The following is a 14508-nucleotide window of genomic DNA, read 5'->3' as shown; positions in this document are numbered from 1 at the left end:
GATACGCTGCTAGAAAAGACATTTTTTTATATGCATGAATACCAATGACTAATCAGACAAGTCTTATAAAATACTAAGCACAGTTAAGACTTGGGGGTGCCTGGGTGGCTCAGTTGGTTAAGCATCCGACTCTTGATCTTGGTTCAGATCTTGATCCCAGGGTTGTGAGTTCAAGCCCTGCACTGGGTTCCACACCCACCAAAAGCCTACTTAAAAAATAACTGAATTAAATATATTAAGCGAAGTCAATATAAACAAGCACTTTGTAGGCACTAAAAAACTGAAGACTGAGAAAAATATTGGTTTTATACATTTATTTTCAAAGGGAAAAACAGACAATTTAAATACAAGTCTAAACAGAATTACTCTGTCAAAGGCAGCAATAATGCCAAAACGCGTTCTCACTTCCAGACATTCGCCAGCATCTTCTGACTCTTCTCTCAGTGAAAAAAGGGGGTCTGGCAAAGACAAAGTTCAATGTTTCTTTTTGGTGCACTGGCTTTTAAGGACTTTGAAAGTGCTCAATCCAGGGTAATGAAAGTTACAGACACTCAGAACAAGGTTTTATTTAAAAAGTTAACCACTTGATCATCCCAGAGCCTGAAAACAACAGCTAATGTTTATTAACAGGTTGCTTTACCATCAAGCACTGTGTTAAGTAATTTGCATTTGCTACTGAATTTTACGTTCAAGAAAGCCTCAGGTAGGTCCTCTTACTATCCCCTGCCTGATTAAGAGTCAGGCCATCTCAGCTTCGAGGACAGCAGGCTGAGCTGACTTTGGGTGTGTAACTAAGGGTGCTTAGTTACACCTGCTTCTGGGTTACCTTGCTCAGTGTTTTATAGAAGACTGCTTTTAAGGGGAGGGCTGACAATCAAGGAAGTCCTGTCCGAGAATGAATTGTTCATGGCCCATCTGAAGGATAAAGATAATCACTAAGGCCAGCCCCCACTGAGAGGCAGATAACCAGAAGGGGCCTGCATTTTATAGGCAGTGAAAATTTGTCAGACATTTCCAATTTTCCCATTTCCTCCCGAGTCTGTCTGTATTGAAGAACTACAGAGATTAATTAAGCAGGAGAACATGATTCCAGAAGTCATTTACCTGATCTCTTACTCATATACATCCTTCTTATCTGCAATGTAATCTACAATTTCTTGTGGACACATTAACTTCTCCGCATCTGTGTCAGGAATTTCAAACCCTAAAAGTAAAACATACAATGCATAAGTGTAGAAAAAACAAATCCTTTAAAATTAAATGCATCTCATGCTTCCTTACCACCTTCATACGTGAAAATTTCCCAGCAACCCTGAATCCCATTTAAGTCATGGCCCAGTTATATTCTAGACAGCATTTCTATCATATTGGGTATGCTGGGTCTTTAAAAGCTGTAATTCACAGGATAGAAAATGCAGCCATTTAAAATGTAAAATTTAGTCGTTTTTAGTGTATTCACAAGTTGTACAACCATCACTATCTAATTCCAGAACATTTTCGTGACTATGTTCCCATCCTACCCCTAACTGATACCATCCCTCTAGTGAGCATAACCTGTGAGGAATTTTAAGTTCAGCTCTGCAGGACAGCACAGAAGCCCCCTTGGCTTTCATTCAGGCAACTTACTCAAACACTGGGCCATGGACCCTTCAGAAGCCTCCTGTGCACAGTTGTCTGAGACATAAGCATAACCTGGGAGTGTGCATGGGAGGCACTGCAGGAAACCAGACCTGTGTGTTCGTGTGTGTGTGTCTCTCTCCCAGGCACACCCAGTTACTTCTCTGGGGGTGGACTTTTGGGGTGCTCAGGTGCACTCAGCTTCTCCACAGGGAAGGCTGTACCTTCATTGTGGAGCCCCCACCTAAAGCATCTAAATCCCATCCTTCCCCAGACCTTTTCTGGTCACTCAGCCCTCAGCACCACACTGGGCAGCACTCAGCTGGCCCCACACAAAGTACATTCTAATGGAGTGCAGTGTGCCTAGTACTGACTTCATCCAACAGTGGGCAGGTGGTGGCGGTGGTGTGGTGCTGTTTCTACTCATATATTTGATTCAAATCCCAATTGTGATCCCCAGCATTTCTTCCACTTAAGAATCATATTGTGCAGACCCCAGACTTAGCCTGTTACCAAATTCATCCTCCATGGCCATGATAATCTCCACTTGGTCCAAACTGTCTAAGCCCAGGTCTTTCATAAAGTGGGAATTTACCGAGAGCTGCAAGAAAGGAAGGCCAAACACAAAACTGAGTCAATGACAGTAATTGCTTCTCAAGATAACAGAGAGGTATGATATTACTTAATCATTACATAGAAGATTCTTCTTAATATAAAGAGGCCATATTTTAAATATGTGATATCCAGCATGTTATGTTTAACCTGTGCCAGCATATACTTGGTGTGTGCTTTGTGCTTTATATGTTAACTTATTCAAGCTTGTTCTGAAATGGTTAACAATATACACAAAGCTAATGATGGATTTCATTTTATATATTTTATTAAGATCTTTGATCACGGCTCAGGAGAACTATCCTGGGGACATAACATACAACGTGGTGACTATAACAACACTACAGTGCATACATGGAGGTTGCCAGGAGAGTAATCTTAAAAATCATCATAACAAGAAATTTCTGTAATTGTGCCTGGTGACAGACGTTAACTAGACTCTTTGTAATCAATTCACAATTTGGAGCGGGGAGAGGAATCTTACACAGGCTCCATGTCTTGTACAGAGCCCGACGTGAGGCTCAATCTCACAACCTTGACTTCATGACCTGAGCCAAAATCAAGAGTCAGATGCTTAACAGACTGGGCCACCCAAGCACACTGCCCCTTCCTTTTTTCAGTTCACAATATTATACAAATATGTTGTACACCTGAAATTAATAAAATGTATGTCAGACCTCAATAATAAAACCGCCACCATCCTACCTACACAGATTCAATTATTAAAGGAAATCTGTGCACCACTATGAGAAAAATGCCAGTGGTTAAGTTAAAAAAAAGCAGGGTATGAAACAACATTTACAGTATTTTGCCACTTGTGTTTTTAAAAAAGGGTAGAATGGGGCACCTGGGTGGCTCAGTCGGTTAAGCATCTGCCTTTGGCTTGGGTCATGATCCTGGGGTCCTGAGATCAAGGCCTGTGTAGAGCTCCTTGCTCAGCGGGGAGTCTGCTTCTCCTCCTCCCTCTGTCCCTACCCTACCCTACTTGTGCATGCATGTAGACTCTCTCAAATAAATCTTTAAATAAAAAAGGGTAGGAGATAAAGATCACATAGTACATAAAATACACATACATACATGTGTATACTTCTCTGAATATGTATTGAGTAGCTCTGGAAAGATACATGAGAAGCTGGTTCTGCTGGCTGCCTCCCAGAAAGAGAACTGGGTGGCTGGGAGTCAGGGAGACTTTTTCCTAAATATTCTTTTGGACCCTCTGAATTCTGTACCATTGATTAAATACTCATTTAAAGAAAAAACATTAAGCCACATCAGTTACCTTTTCTGGGTCAATCTTGTCATAGAGTTTCAAGACATAAAGAACCCGGTCCTTGATCCCCTCTAACGTCAGAGGGGGTGCATCGCTATACTGACGGCACAGCTGTGTACCTGGAACCTAGAACAAGGGCAGGAAGGGAGAATTGTTGAACCTCTGGGTCAGTGCACTAGCTCAGGTACCTTTCATAGCTTTTAGGGTTTCAGAGAGCCACCTCCTCTGATTCTAATCGTAGCCTTTAGGCCACACAGAGTCACAACACTGGGTATTTCCAGAAGCCCTAGCATTCCAGCAGCATAAAATGGGCCTCCTTTCCCCCTCAGAGCCAGGACTGGCCCTCCTGGCTCCCGTGTGCAGCCCTCAGGCTCTAGCCACTTGTCTGGCTCAGGGAGACTGGCTGCCACTAAAATCATGCAGGGTCTGCAGATAAGAATAAGTCTTGTGGCACCTTTTGCAACACCTTGCCACTCTAAGGCATCGTCACCTTTCATCAGCACACCTGAGTCAAAATAGCCCATCTAGACAGAGATGTCATGGTGGAGAGAGGCAGCTCACCTGAGGACCACACACCAGCAGGTCTAATATTGCCCCCTGACCTCAGCCAGGACAAATGAGCCAGCTACCAACCCCAAGAATAGGGAACCCGATAGTCATTATAGTCCAATCTGTTTCCCTTCAGGGTAGGCTTGCCTTATTGCCACCAGTAAAACCATGAGCCTTTCTAACTTTTGCCATGATGGGAGGAGTATCTCAAATGTCTCTGATACTAACCTACTTGATACTCAGCAAGGCATTAGGGTGCTGGCTGGATCCTTTCACCAAATATGAAAGGAACTCTTTTAAGATAGGTTTAATGCCATGGAAGGCACAGTGCAGAACCAGAGAAAACAATACAGCTGTCTGACAGTTCTGTTCACTGTGGAAGTCCCTAATCTGAACTGGTTTACCTTTTAAAGTTGACTTTAAGTTTGGGAGTTCTTAAGTTAATTTGGAGTTCTCACAGCATTTCCCCAGAGATAGTGGGTTTGCATGTTGGGGCTCAGGTACCCGAGACTGACAAAGGTCTATGAAAATCATAATAAAAACTACTGCCATATTAGCTAAACCTATATACACCTCTGTGTAAGAAATATGTCAAGGTGCCTGGGAGGCTCAGTCGGTTAAGCATCTGCCTTCAGCTCAGGTCATGATCTCTGGGTCCTGGGATCTAGCTGAGTCCCCCATCACTTCGGGCTTCTTACTCAGCAGGGAGTCTGCTTCTCCCACTCCTTCTCCCTCTGGCCCTCCCCACCGCTTGTTCTTTCAAATAAGTAATATCTTTTTTTTTTAAGATTTTATTTATTTATCTGACAGAGAGAGAGAGAGAGGGTGAGCACAAGTAGAGGGGAAGGGCAGAGGGAGAGGGAAAAGCAGACTCCCTGCTGAGCATGGAGCCCAATGTGGGGTTCTATCATGACCTGAGCTGAAGGCAGACAGCAGATGCTTAACCAACTGAGCCACCCAGGTGCCCTGAGAAGTAAAACCTTTAAAAAAAAAAAAAAAATAGCAAAGAAATATTATCTTACAAAAAAAAAAAAAAATCAGGTACTGAAATCAGATTTTAATCAGCAAGCTATAAAGATTAGATGAAGAGCTTTATGGATATTCTTTTTTTTTAATTTTTTTCTTTATGGATATTCTAAAGGTATTTCTAAGTGCTTTCAGGGTTTAAGAGCAGTGGTTCTTTTTTGTCTCATGTATATAGCATCCCTTCCTTTCCTTTTTTTTTTTTTTTAATTTTTTTTTTCATCCCTTCCTTTCCAATTGCAACATGGGTTAAGGAGACCTCTGCTACAGGGACCTCTCCAGGCCTACTTACCCACAATCACTAGAAATCTCTAAGCCACAAATAAAATGAAGCAGCAGAAGAGAGACAGAGGGAGGAGCAATGAGTTAAGTGGTGATGACCGAAAAGGGGGGAAAAAAAAAAAGGGGGAAGAATCTGATAGAGGCCTTGTCTGTGTGCACATCAAAAAGATAAGAGTGAGGGGGCTGCCCCGGTGGTGCAGCGGTTTAGCACCGTCTGCGGCCTGGGGTGTGATCCTGGAGACCCGGGATCGAGTCCCACATCAGGCTCCCTGCATGGAGCCTGCTTCTCCCTCTGCCTGTGTCTCTGCCTCTCTCTTCGCTCTCTCTGAATGAATGAATGAATAAATCTTAAAAAAAAAAAAAATATGAGGGAGGATTACTAGTGAGGAGAAAGAGAGAAAACTCCAGCTGTGCTGCAGAGCCCACAAGGAAGGAGGCTGCTGGAAGGGCACACGGTTCACTACCTCAGGGGGCCCGCTAGGGGTCAGCATCAACCCCAGTAGCCCAAGCAAGTGCCTGCTCTTAGGCCAGGTGTGCACGGCGCAGTGAAATAAAAGGGTTTCCATCTGGAGAGCACAGGCCAGTTCCGAAGTGGGGGGCTCCAGCGGGCTCAGCACAGCTCCAGTGGGCTCAGCACCCACAGGTGTAGTGGGTGACAGCTCACTGGAATAAGCCTGCCTACATCTGTACCCTGGCACTAGCTTTTTGGCCTGGGCCATGTTACTTAACCCTCCTTAGCTTAGTGTCTGTTTCCTTAGCTGTAAAATGGGAACAAGCAACATTACAAAGCTCACAACATTTGTGAGGATTCACTGAGGGAATGTGGAGGCCTCAGAACACTGCCAGGCACACCTACTGAGGGCTGTCTAGGGGGATCAGGGCAGTGACCTGCCAGTCTGAGACTCTGGTAGTCATGTGGTCCCTACATACTTCTTACTCCCCTCTCAGGCCTCCACTTCTGGTCTCTTTATGGACTTATCATAAAATCAGACTATGGCGCTGCGCTAGGCACTTTACAACCAGCACTTCTTTTAGTTCTGACATCAGTCCTTTACAGACAGGAAAGAGACAGAGAAAGTTAGGTATGCTCCCCAGGCCTCCCCAGCTTGGCCTCTTGGGAGGGCCTTACTGCTTTCTTCCTGCTGGATCTCAGCTGTTTAAAAAAAAAAAGAAAGAAAGAAAGAGGGGCACAAAACAGGTAAGCACCTCAGCGGTGTCCCCAACAGTCAACAATGTTTGTGGTGTTTCTTCCCCCAAGGTCTGCACTTAACAATTATATGTGACACAAGTCACTTCCCACAGCCATCAGAGAAGGCACTGTGTGCAGGAAAAGAGTGACTACCTCCTACACTAGTAGAAACCAGTAACCTGGTGTGTCCATCAAAAAAGCATCTGTCTCTACTCGGGTACATCTCTGAACTAAGGAAAACTGAAGAACCTCAGTTTAAAGTTCAGGAGACTGGGATCCCTGGGTGGCGCAGCGGTTTAGCGCCTGCCTTTGGCCCAGGGCGCGATCCTGGAGACCCGGGATCGAATCCCACGTCGGGCTCCCGGTGCATGGAGCCTGCTTCTCCCTCTGCCTGTGTCTCTGCCTCTCTCTCTCTATGTGACTATCATAAATAAAAAATAAATAAATAAAGTTCAGGAGACTGCTTTAAATGCAGCTCTACCAACTGCCCCCTGGATAGCTCCACCCTAGTAGCAGACATCTCAACACTAGTCTGGAAAGAAGTTCGTTACCGTCTCCAAAATGCCTTCCACCTCTTTGTCTGCCACCTGGCACTCTGGCCAGGGACCTGAGAGCCAACCTCCACTCTTCCCACTGTCTCACCATGATGTTTGCTGGGCTACCCAGCCTGGCTGACTGGGAGGAAAAGATCTCACTTATTCAACAAACCTTGTTTCATGTTCACTCCCTGCAACCTAAACAGAACATCCACATTCCTCAGTGCCTATCCACAACATGCTCCATTCCACAGGTACTCCGAGGGTCAAATGAAAGAGTTCCGGCTGTCCTGGCCTCTGCATGTGCTGTCACACTCTGCCCTGAGTGCATGAGAAACTGCTGCCTTTGAGATCACGCTCACTGGGGGCACTAGTTAGGTCCCTCCTCTGTGCTGTACACACACCTGTCTTCACGTGTGGTTATGTCTTTTCTTAATACACAGGACCATCTCAACAGCCTGTGAGCTTTCTCATGTGCCAAGACTGTGCTTCGGGTTGGAACTACAAAGATAAATAAAACATGATCTCTGCCCTCAGAGAAACTTATGGACTAATGGAGAAGATCAATCCAAACAGATTATTTAAGTTGTAATAAAAAATGTGGCAAGAGGGGCACCTGGATGGCTTAGTTGGTTAAGCATCTGCCTTCGGCTCAGGTCATGATCCTGGAGTCCTGGGATAGAGCCCAGTTGGGCTCCCTGCTCAGCAGGGAGTCTGCTTCTCCCTTGCCCTGCCACTCCCCTGCTTATGCTCACTCTCATACATAAGTAAATAAAATCTTAAACAATTAAATGTGGTAAGAGCCATGACAGATTTATTTGTAGGCTGCTTCAGGAACTAGAATTGTCATTCAGTCCTTGATAGGCAAGAAAGATACACCAAACTTAAGAGTTAGCCCTGAAAGGACATGGGCATTCAAGGAGGGAAGGACTGGTCTGGCCAGGGGGAAAAAAAAAAAAGTATGAAAGTGTAGTGGGTCTGTGTGGGAAGAAATGAGTTCATGTTGCTGGAGACTGAGGGTTAAGGTGGTATACAGACAGGCTCTGAGGCTGAGGCGCCCAGGGCCGTAGATCTCAAAAAGACAAAATAGCTAAGCTCTCCCTGAACAAGCATTTTGCCTTTATCTGGTACCATGCCCCACAGAACTTTTTGGAAATCCTCGTTGTGCTCTGGCTTCAAGACAGTTCAGATCTGGGGGCCTGCCTGGTCCAAGTCAAGACTTCCAGGTTCTGCTTTAGGCCACTTCCCTTGTTTTTCTTACCTTCTATTTTATACTATCTCCTATTTTTGTATCCAGGAGAACTGCTCTGGCTCCTTTTGGCTGGGGTAGGGTGTTTTTTTGTTTTTGTTTTTAGGATTTTATTTATTTATGAGACAGAGAAAGGCAGAGACATAGGCAGAGGGAGAACCAGGCTCCCTACAGGGACCCTGATGCAAGACTCGATTCCAGGATCCCTGGATTCCCCAACCTGAGCCGAAGGCAGATGCTTAACCACTGAGCCACCCAGGTGCCTCTTAGTGGGGGGTTTAGAATGTAAATGAAGAACTAATCACCCTGGAGTCAGCACAGTGGATAGATCTGAGGAGAAAAAAAAGTCTCATGGAACAGAACAAGTGGAATGTGCAATAGTCCAGATGAGATGAGCACAGGCTGGAAGTGAAGTTTGGGGTAACTGAGAAACAGGCAGGAACAGAAACCAAGAGAGTGAAGAGACCTTTCGAACTTAGCAACATTTAAGGATTAGACAGAAAGTGTCAACAGGGTTAGGAGCAGAGGCGGAAGGAGAAAGGATGAACCAAAACAAAGAGTGTAGAACAGCCTAGGGAACACAGAAGGATGAGGTGGCAAGGTTACCAGGAGGCTGCAGTGTATCCAATGATGAATTAAGGTCCTTCTTTTGTATTTAGCTCTTTACCTTCAACAGCTAGAATGAGGTCTGGCACATAACTGTCCCACTTTTTTTTTTTTTTTTTTTTTTGAACAAGTAAGTAAGTGGTTCTCTCCAATCAGGATGTAAGGTGGTTAAATGGGAACACTTAGTCAATATAAATATATACATATAAATCAAATGGTTCTTCTGCTGTATATGAACCAAGCAGAGGTAGTGGGAACATCTCTCAGCACCACGATGGTCCAAGGACCAGCAGCAGCAGAATCTTCTAGAAGCCCACTGGAAATGAAGCCTCTCGGACCCCTTCCCAGAATCTGTATTTTAACCCAATGATCTGTAACAATCCAGAATGAGAATCCTTGCTCCATGAATAAGGACAATCACTTTGCACTTTAGCCTACCATGGAAATCAGTCTCAGAGACAAAAACACCTGGCAACTCCACATAATGTCCTTTTAACTCTTAACTTCAGGGTGACACTTTTTCTTAACCTTTTGATTCAGGCAACAGGGCCAATGCCTTAATTAATCCATTACGTTGTCAGTAAATCTCAACCCTAACCACCCTCAAGAATCACTTCGTGACTTAAAAAAAAAAAAAACTGGCACCTAGACCCCAACTCTTAGAGATAATGATTGGTTTGGCCTGGGCATCCTCATTTTTTTTTTAAAATTCTAACATGCAGTCAATACGGTTATACCAAAAAAAAAAAAAAAAAAAAAAGAAAAAAAACGGTTATACCGAAACCCCTATCATACTAAGTCCGCAGGTTTGAGGGGTTTCTCAGTTTGGCCTGGAGAGCCTATTCTATATTAGGGCAGTGGTTCTTGCTCTCGGCAGAACCCGTTAGTCCCCTGGGGGAACTTAAATGAAAACCCATGCCTAGGGCCTCATCGCAGAGAAGTCCATCACAATCGGCCGCTGGGGGAAGGGGTGGGCAGGGAGGGGCCCTCCTCCTCCCCAGCCCGGGGGTTTTGAAGGCGCGACCAGGGTCGAAAATCACGGCCGGCCCTAAAGAGAATTTCTGCGTCGCAGAGATTTCACCGGGCAGAAAGGCTAGATACTACTTTTCTCCTGTCTTTACTTCCAGGAGGCCCGTAAACAGGCAAAAGGCACAACAGCCAGAAAGCCTGGGCGACAACCGCTCTGGAGAAGGCTGTAGGCCAGTGTGGCTCCCCCCAGAACCCGATCACGGTACCTGTCATTGTCACCACGACTAACGGACACCAGTACGCGGGAGCTTGCCAAGCACCCCACCTAGGTGCCCTCAGAAACCTCGCTGCGCCCCCGTGAACTAGACCAGTACCCCGACCTCGCCGCTCAGGCCGCGCAGCGAGGTGTCGCTGCCGGGAGACTTGCCCGAAGCTTCGGAAGGCGGCAGCGAGCGTTCGAAGCCGGGGGCGGTCGCCGGGAACGTCCGCGCGGCGGCTCGTACACACTAGGTCACCCGGACTCCCAGCAGGGGTCAACCCAGCACCGGGGGGGCTGGGAGGGGCGGGGCGCCACGGGGGCCCCGGGCACCCCGCCGCGGCTGGCCTGGCCCCTCCTCCGCACCGCCACCCCGATCCCTGACCCCTGCCGAGCCCCAGCAAAGTCACCGCGAGTCACCTGCGCGAGCACCGGGGCTGCCTGCCGAGCCCCAGGCCTCGTCCGGGCTCCCGCGGGGCACAGCGTGGTGCCGAGGGGCCGGGCCGCGGCCAGCGTGGGAACCCGGGGCAGCGGCGCCAAGGCCGCGGGCAGTCGGCGGACACAAGCCGAAAGGACACGAGACGCCATGCCTGCGCCAACCCAGGATGCACTGCGCCCCGCGCTCCGGCCCAGGGTCCTCGCCGCCCCGCGCGCAGCGGACGCACGGAGCGGACGCACAGAGCGGCGCAGCCGGACGCCGCCGGCCGTAGCGGCCCCTAGCGGCTCCTGGCGGCACTGCGCCCCGGGTTGTGCACAGGTGTTGAAAGGGTTCCGGCCGGCACCGTGCCAAGGGCCTGCAACTCTTGGTCTCCGCTGGATTTCAAGATGAAACATGATTGATTAGATGATGATAGATAGATGATTAGATGATAGATAGATAGATAGATAGATAGATAGATAGATAGATAGATAGATAGATAGCCACTGGGTGGCTCAGTGGTTGAGCGTCTGCCTTTGGCTCAGGGTGTGATCCTTTTTTAAACTTTTTATTTTATTTACTTATGATAGGCACACAGTGAGAGAGACTGAGAGAGAGAGAGAGAGAGGCAGAGACACAGGCAGAGGGAGAAGCAGGCTCCATGCACCGGGAGCCCGACGTGGGATTCGATCCCGAGTCTCCAGGATCGCACCCTGGGCCAAAGGCAGGCGCCAAACCGCTGCGCCGCCCAGGGATCCCTCAGGCTGTGATCCTGAGGCCTCAGGATCAAGTCTGGCATCAGGCTCCCTGGAGGGAGCCTGCTTCTCCCTCTGCCTGTGTCTCTGCTTCTCTCTCTGTGTCTCTAATGAATAAATAAATAAATAAATAAAATCTTTATAAATAGATAAATAAATCTAATAAATGTGGGAATTATAATAAAACAATATACATGTTTAAATTTTAACAATATGGGACCCCTGCGTGGCTCAGCGGTTGAGCGTCTGCTTTTGGCTCAGGGCGTGATCCCAGGTCAGAGGATCGAGTGTGGCACCAGGCTCCCTGTGAGGAGCTTGCTTCTCCCTCTATGTCTCTGACCCTCTCTCTGTGTCTCTCATGAATAAATACATAAACTCTTTAAAAATAAAAAATTGGGCAGCCCCGGGGCCCCAGCGGTTTAGCGCCACCTTCAGCCTGGGGTGTGATCTTGGAGACCCTGGATAGAGCCCCATGTCAGGCTCCCTGCATGGAGCCTGCTTCTCTCTCTGCCTGTGTCTCTGCCTCTCTCTCTCTCTGTCTGTCATGAATAAATAAATAAAATTTAAAAAAATAAAAATTAAAAATAAAACAAAATTGAACAATGTATAAGTAATACAGCTCATGAAAAGTGGGTGAGAAGAAATTTAAATGTGCTAATCTCATATTTCTTAGCAAGGAGCTCAAGGATATTGATTGAATCCAAATGCAGAAAAACAAATCCAAATTCTGAAAACTGCCTGGATGGACAATCCACCAATGCCTTCAGAAGTCTTCAGTTTATTTTCGCTTTTGTTAAATTCAAGTGTAATAAAATGTGGTGCCTTTAATTTAAAATAGACTGCATGGGGCACCTGGCTGGCTCAGTCTGAAGAACATGCGACTCTTGATCTCCAGATGGTGGGTGTAATGATTAATAAATAAAATATAATAAACTTTAAAAAAATAAAAATAAAATAGACTGCACAATACCATATTACTGCTGTAAAATTGTTTCTATTTATGCACTCGTTAAGAAATTGAGTATCTGTTATGTGCTAGCTGCTACAGCAGTGGGCAAGCCAGGCAGTCTGTTCTCATAGAGTTTATATTCTAGTGAGAAAATAGAAAATAAGCAAATAAAATTTTTAAAAACCCACCTCCCCTAAAACAAAAAATCCAGGGAAGTAGTGATAAGTACAAAAAATTTCCATGGATGAACAATAAAGTAGCAGGAGAATAGTGAGAGATGACAGCAGGTGCATTATTTTAGTTACGGTGGTTCTTGAAGGCCTCTCTTAGGAGGTGATATCTGAGCTGAGACTTTCATCAATTTGGAGGAGGGAAGACAGAGCCTTGGGAATCACCCTGCTGCTGGTGATATCAACCAGACTGTCAGTGGCAATGCAAACAGTTGACCCCAGGCTTCTCTAGCATCCTGATTCCATCACCATCACTTCACTGTTTATTTATTAATCAGTTGGAAGTGTAATTGGATCACCTCTTTGGGAATGGTCCACCTCCATTTGGGGTGGCAGCTTTCTATTTCTACAGAAAACCAGCAGCCAAAAAAATCTGATTGGAGTCTGAGGATCATGGCCCTTTAAATCTACTTCAGCCACCAGTGACACAGCAGCCTCTGGTTACTCCTTCCTGGTCACACTCCGGGACAGACCCATGGGACAGACATGTAGTGTGACCGTGCAGCATTAGCAGAAGAGGGAGCATGCAACAAGAACCTGCTAGACTACTAAGCCCCCAACTAGAACCCTAGTTTGCCATGACCTATCTGTGTTATATTGCATCCTTTTGGTCAAAAATAATAAATATCCTCTTATTTAAATGACATATTTTGGGAGACCTACTTTTTCCTCCAGCAAACACATAAAATGTCAGCCTCCCTGATTCGTAGGGTCGAAGGCTGAATATTAAGATTGAGATCGAATCTTCAGTGGCTGGAAACATTTAGGAGAGGTCACTGGTGCCTCCCAGTAGCACCTCCATTGAAGGATATGGAATCAGCTTCCTCCATACATCATCCCCCCAGCCACCCATTGTCCCTCCCTCTTTCCAGCGCATTTACACTATTGTGTCACCCCCTCCCACCACTTCCCTCTTCTCCCCTATGTCCTCAACCCTCTACTTTCTCCTGGCTCTTTCCCTTGAGCCCATAAATATGCCAGAGTTTCTCCTGGTTTGAAAACAAGGCCAGAGGGCAGCCCCGGTGACGCAGTGGTTTAGCGCCGCCTGCAGCCCGGGGTGTGATCCTGGAGACCCGGGATTGAGTCCCACGTTGGGCTCCCTGCATGGAGTCTGCTTGTGTCTCTGCCTCTCTTTTGCTCTCTCTGAATCAATCAATCAATCAATCAATCAATCAATCTTAAAAAAAAAAACACAAGGCCAGAGGCCTGTTCCACTGAACTTTTATGTATCCCTGACATCAAACTCCTTTCTTCCTTCATAATCAGCTTCTTGAAAAAATAATCTACATCTTCAGCCTTTAATCCATCACTTCCTATCTGCTCTTTAATCCACTCAAATTCAGATTTTCGTCCTACATCTTGCAGAATGCTCACCATTACATCTTAAATGATTAAATACAGTAGATACATTATTTCTGGCCATTCCTTTTCTGCTTTTTCATGGCTCTATCTCCTTCCCTCACCATTTAAACTGTTCCCCAGGGTTCTCTCCTTGACCCACACCTGACTTTAAAAACTCAAGTTTTCAGAACTGATGTACTTCAGAGGTTTTCATTCCTACCTGTATCCAGCCCTGGACTCTTCTCTGGGCTTCAGAATCCTACATCCAACTGCCTGTTACCAGATGATCTATGAGCACTTGAATGAACGGCACCTGGGTGGCTCAGTCTGTTAAGCGTCTGCCCTCGGCTCAGGTCAGGATTCTGGGGTCCTGGGATCCAGCCCTGCATCAGGGTCTCTGCTCCGCAGGGGGTCTGCTTTTCCCTCTGCCCCCCTCAACCCTGCTCATGTTTGTACACTTTCTCTCTGTAATATAGCTCATGAAATATTTTTTTAAGATTATTTATTTATTCATGAGAGACACAGAGAGGCAGAGACACAGGCAGAAGGAGAAGCAGGCTCCCTGTGGGGAGCCTGATGTGGGACTCCATCCCAGGACCCTAGGATCATGCCCTGAGCTAAAGGCAGATGCTCAACCACTGAGCCACCCAGGTGCCC

General features: G+C 46.4%; 2 protein-coding genes across 3 annotated transcripts in view; one reads left to right on the top strand and one right to left on the bottom strand.

Moving 5' to 3' along the window:
• UBFD1 (ubiquitin family domain containing 1) overlaps window positions 1–10238 on the top strand; it is a 32512-nt gene extending 22274 nt beyond the window's left edge. Inside the window, exon 7 of one of the 2 annotated variants that reach the window (XM_072751348.1) lies at window positions 10061–10238. In XM_072751348.1, the coding sequence (XP_072607449.1) occupies window positions 10061–10132 (72 nt within the window). In that variant the 3' untranslated portion in view covers window positions 10133–10238. Of the gene's footprint in view, window positions 1–7521; window positions 7663–10060 lie in introns of those variants that run through there. The other variant, XM_072751351.1, reaches the window with a different exon arrangement.
• Window positions 300–10804, bottom strand: NDUFAB1 (NADH:ubiquinone oxidoreductase subunit AB1). The gene is made up of 5 exons (XM_025983774.2): window positions 10579–10804; window positions 3509–3625; window positions 2131–2218; window positions 1105–1204; window positions 300–458 (listed from the first exon to the last, which is right to left on the bottom strand). The coding sequence occupies exons 1-4, from the start codon at window positions 10744–10746 to the stop codon at window positions 1113–1115; spliced, it is 465 nt and encodes a 154-aa protein (XP_025839559.1). The 5' UTR covers window positions 10747–10804; the 3' UTR covers window positions 300–458; window positions 1105–1112.
• Window positions 10805–14508: the final 3704 nt, after the last annotated feature.

This window comes from Vulpes vulpes, chromosome 3, assembly GCF_048418805.1.
Source record: "Vulpes vulpes isolate BD-2025 chromosome 3, VulVul3, whole genome shotgun sequence".
Taxonomy (NCBI): Eukaryota; Metazoa; Chordata; class Mammalia; order Carnivora; family Canidae; genus Vulpes; species Vulpes vulpes.
The sequence above is the reverse complement of the archived record's forward strand: the minus strand, read 5'-3'. Positions and strand labels throughout refer to the sequence as shown.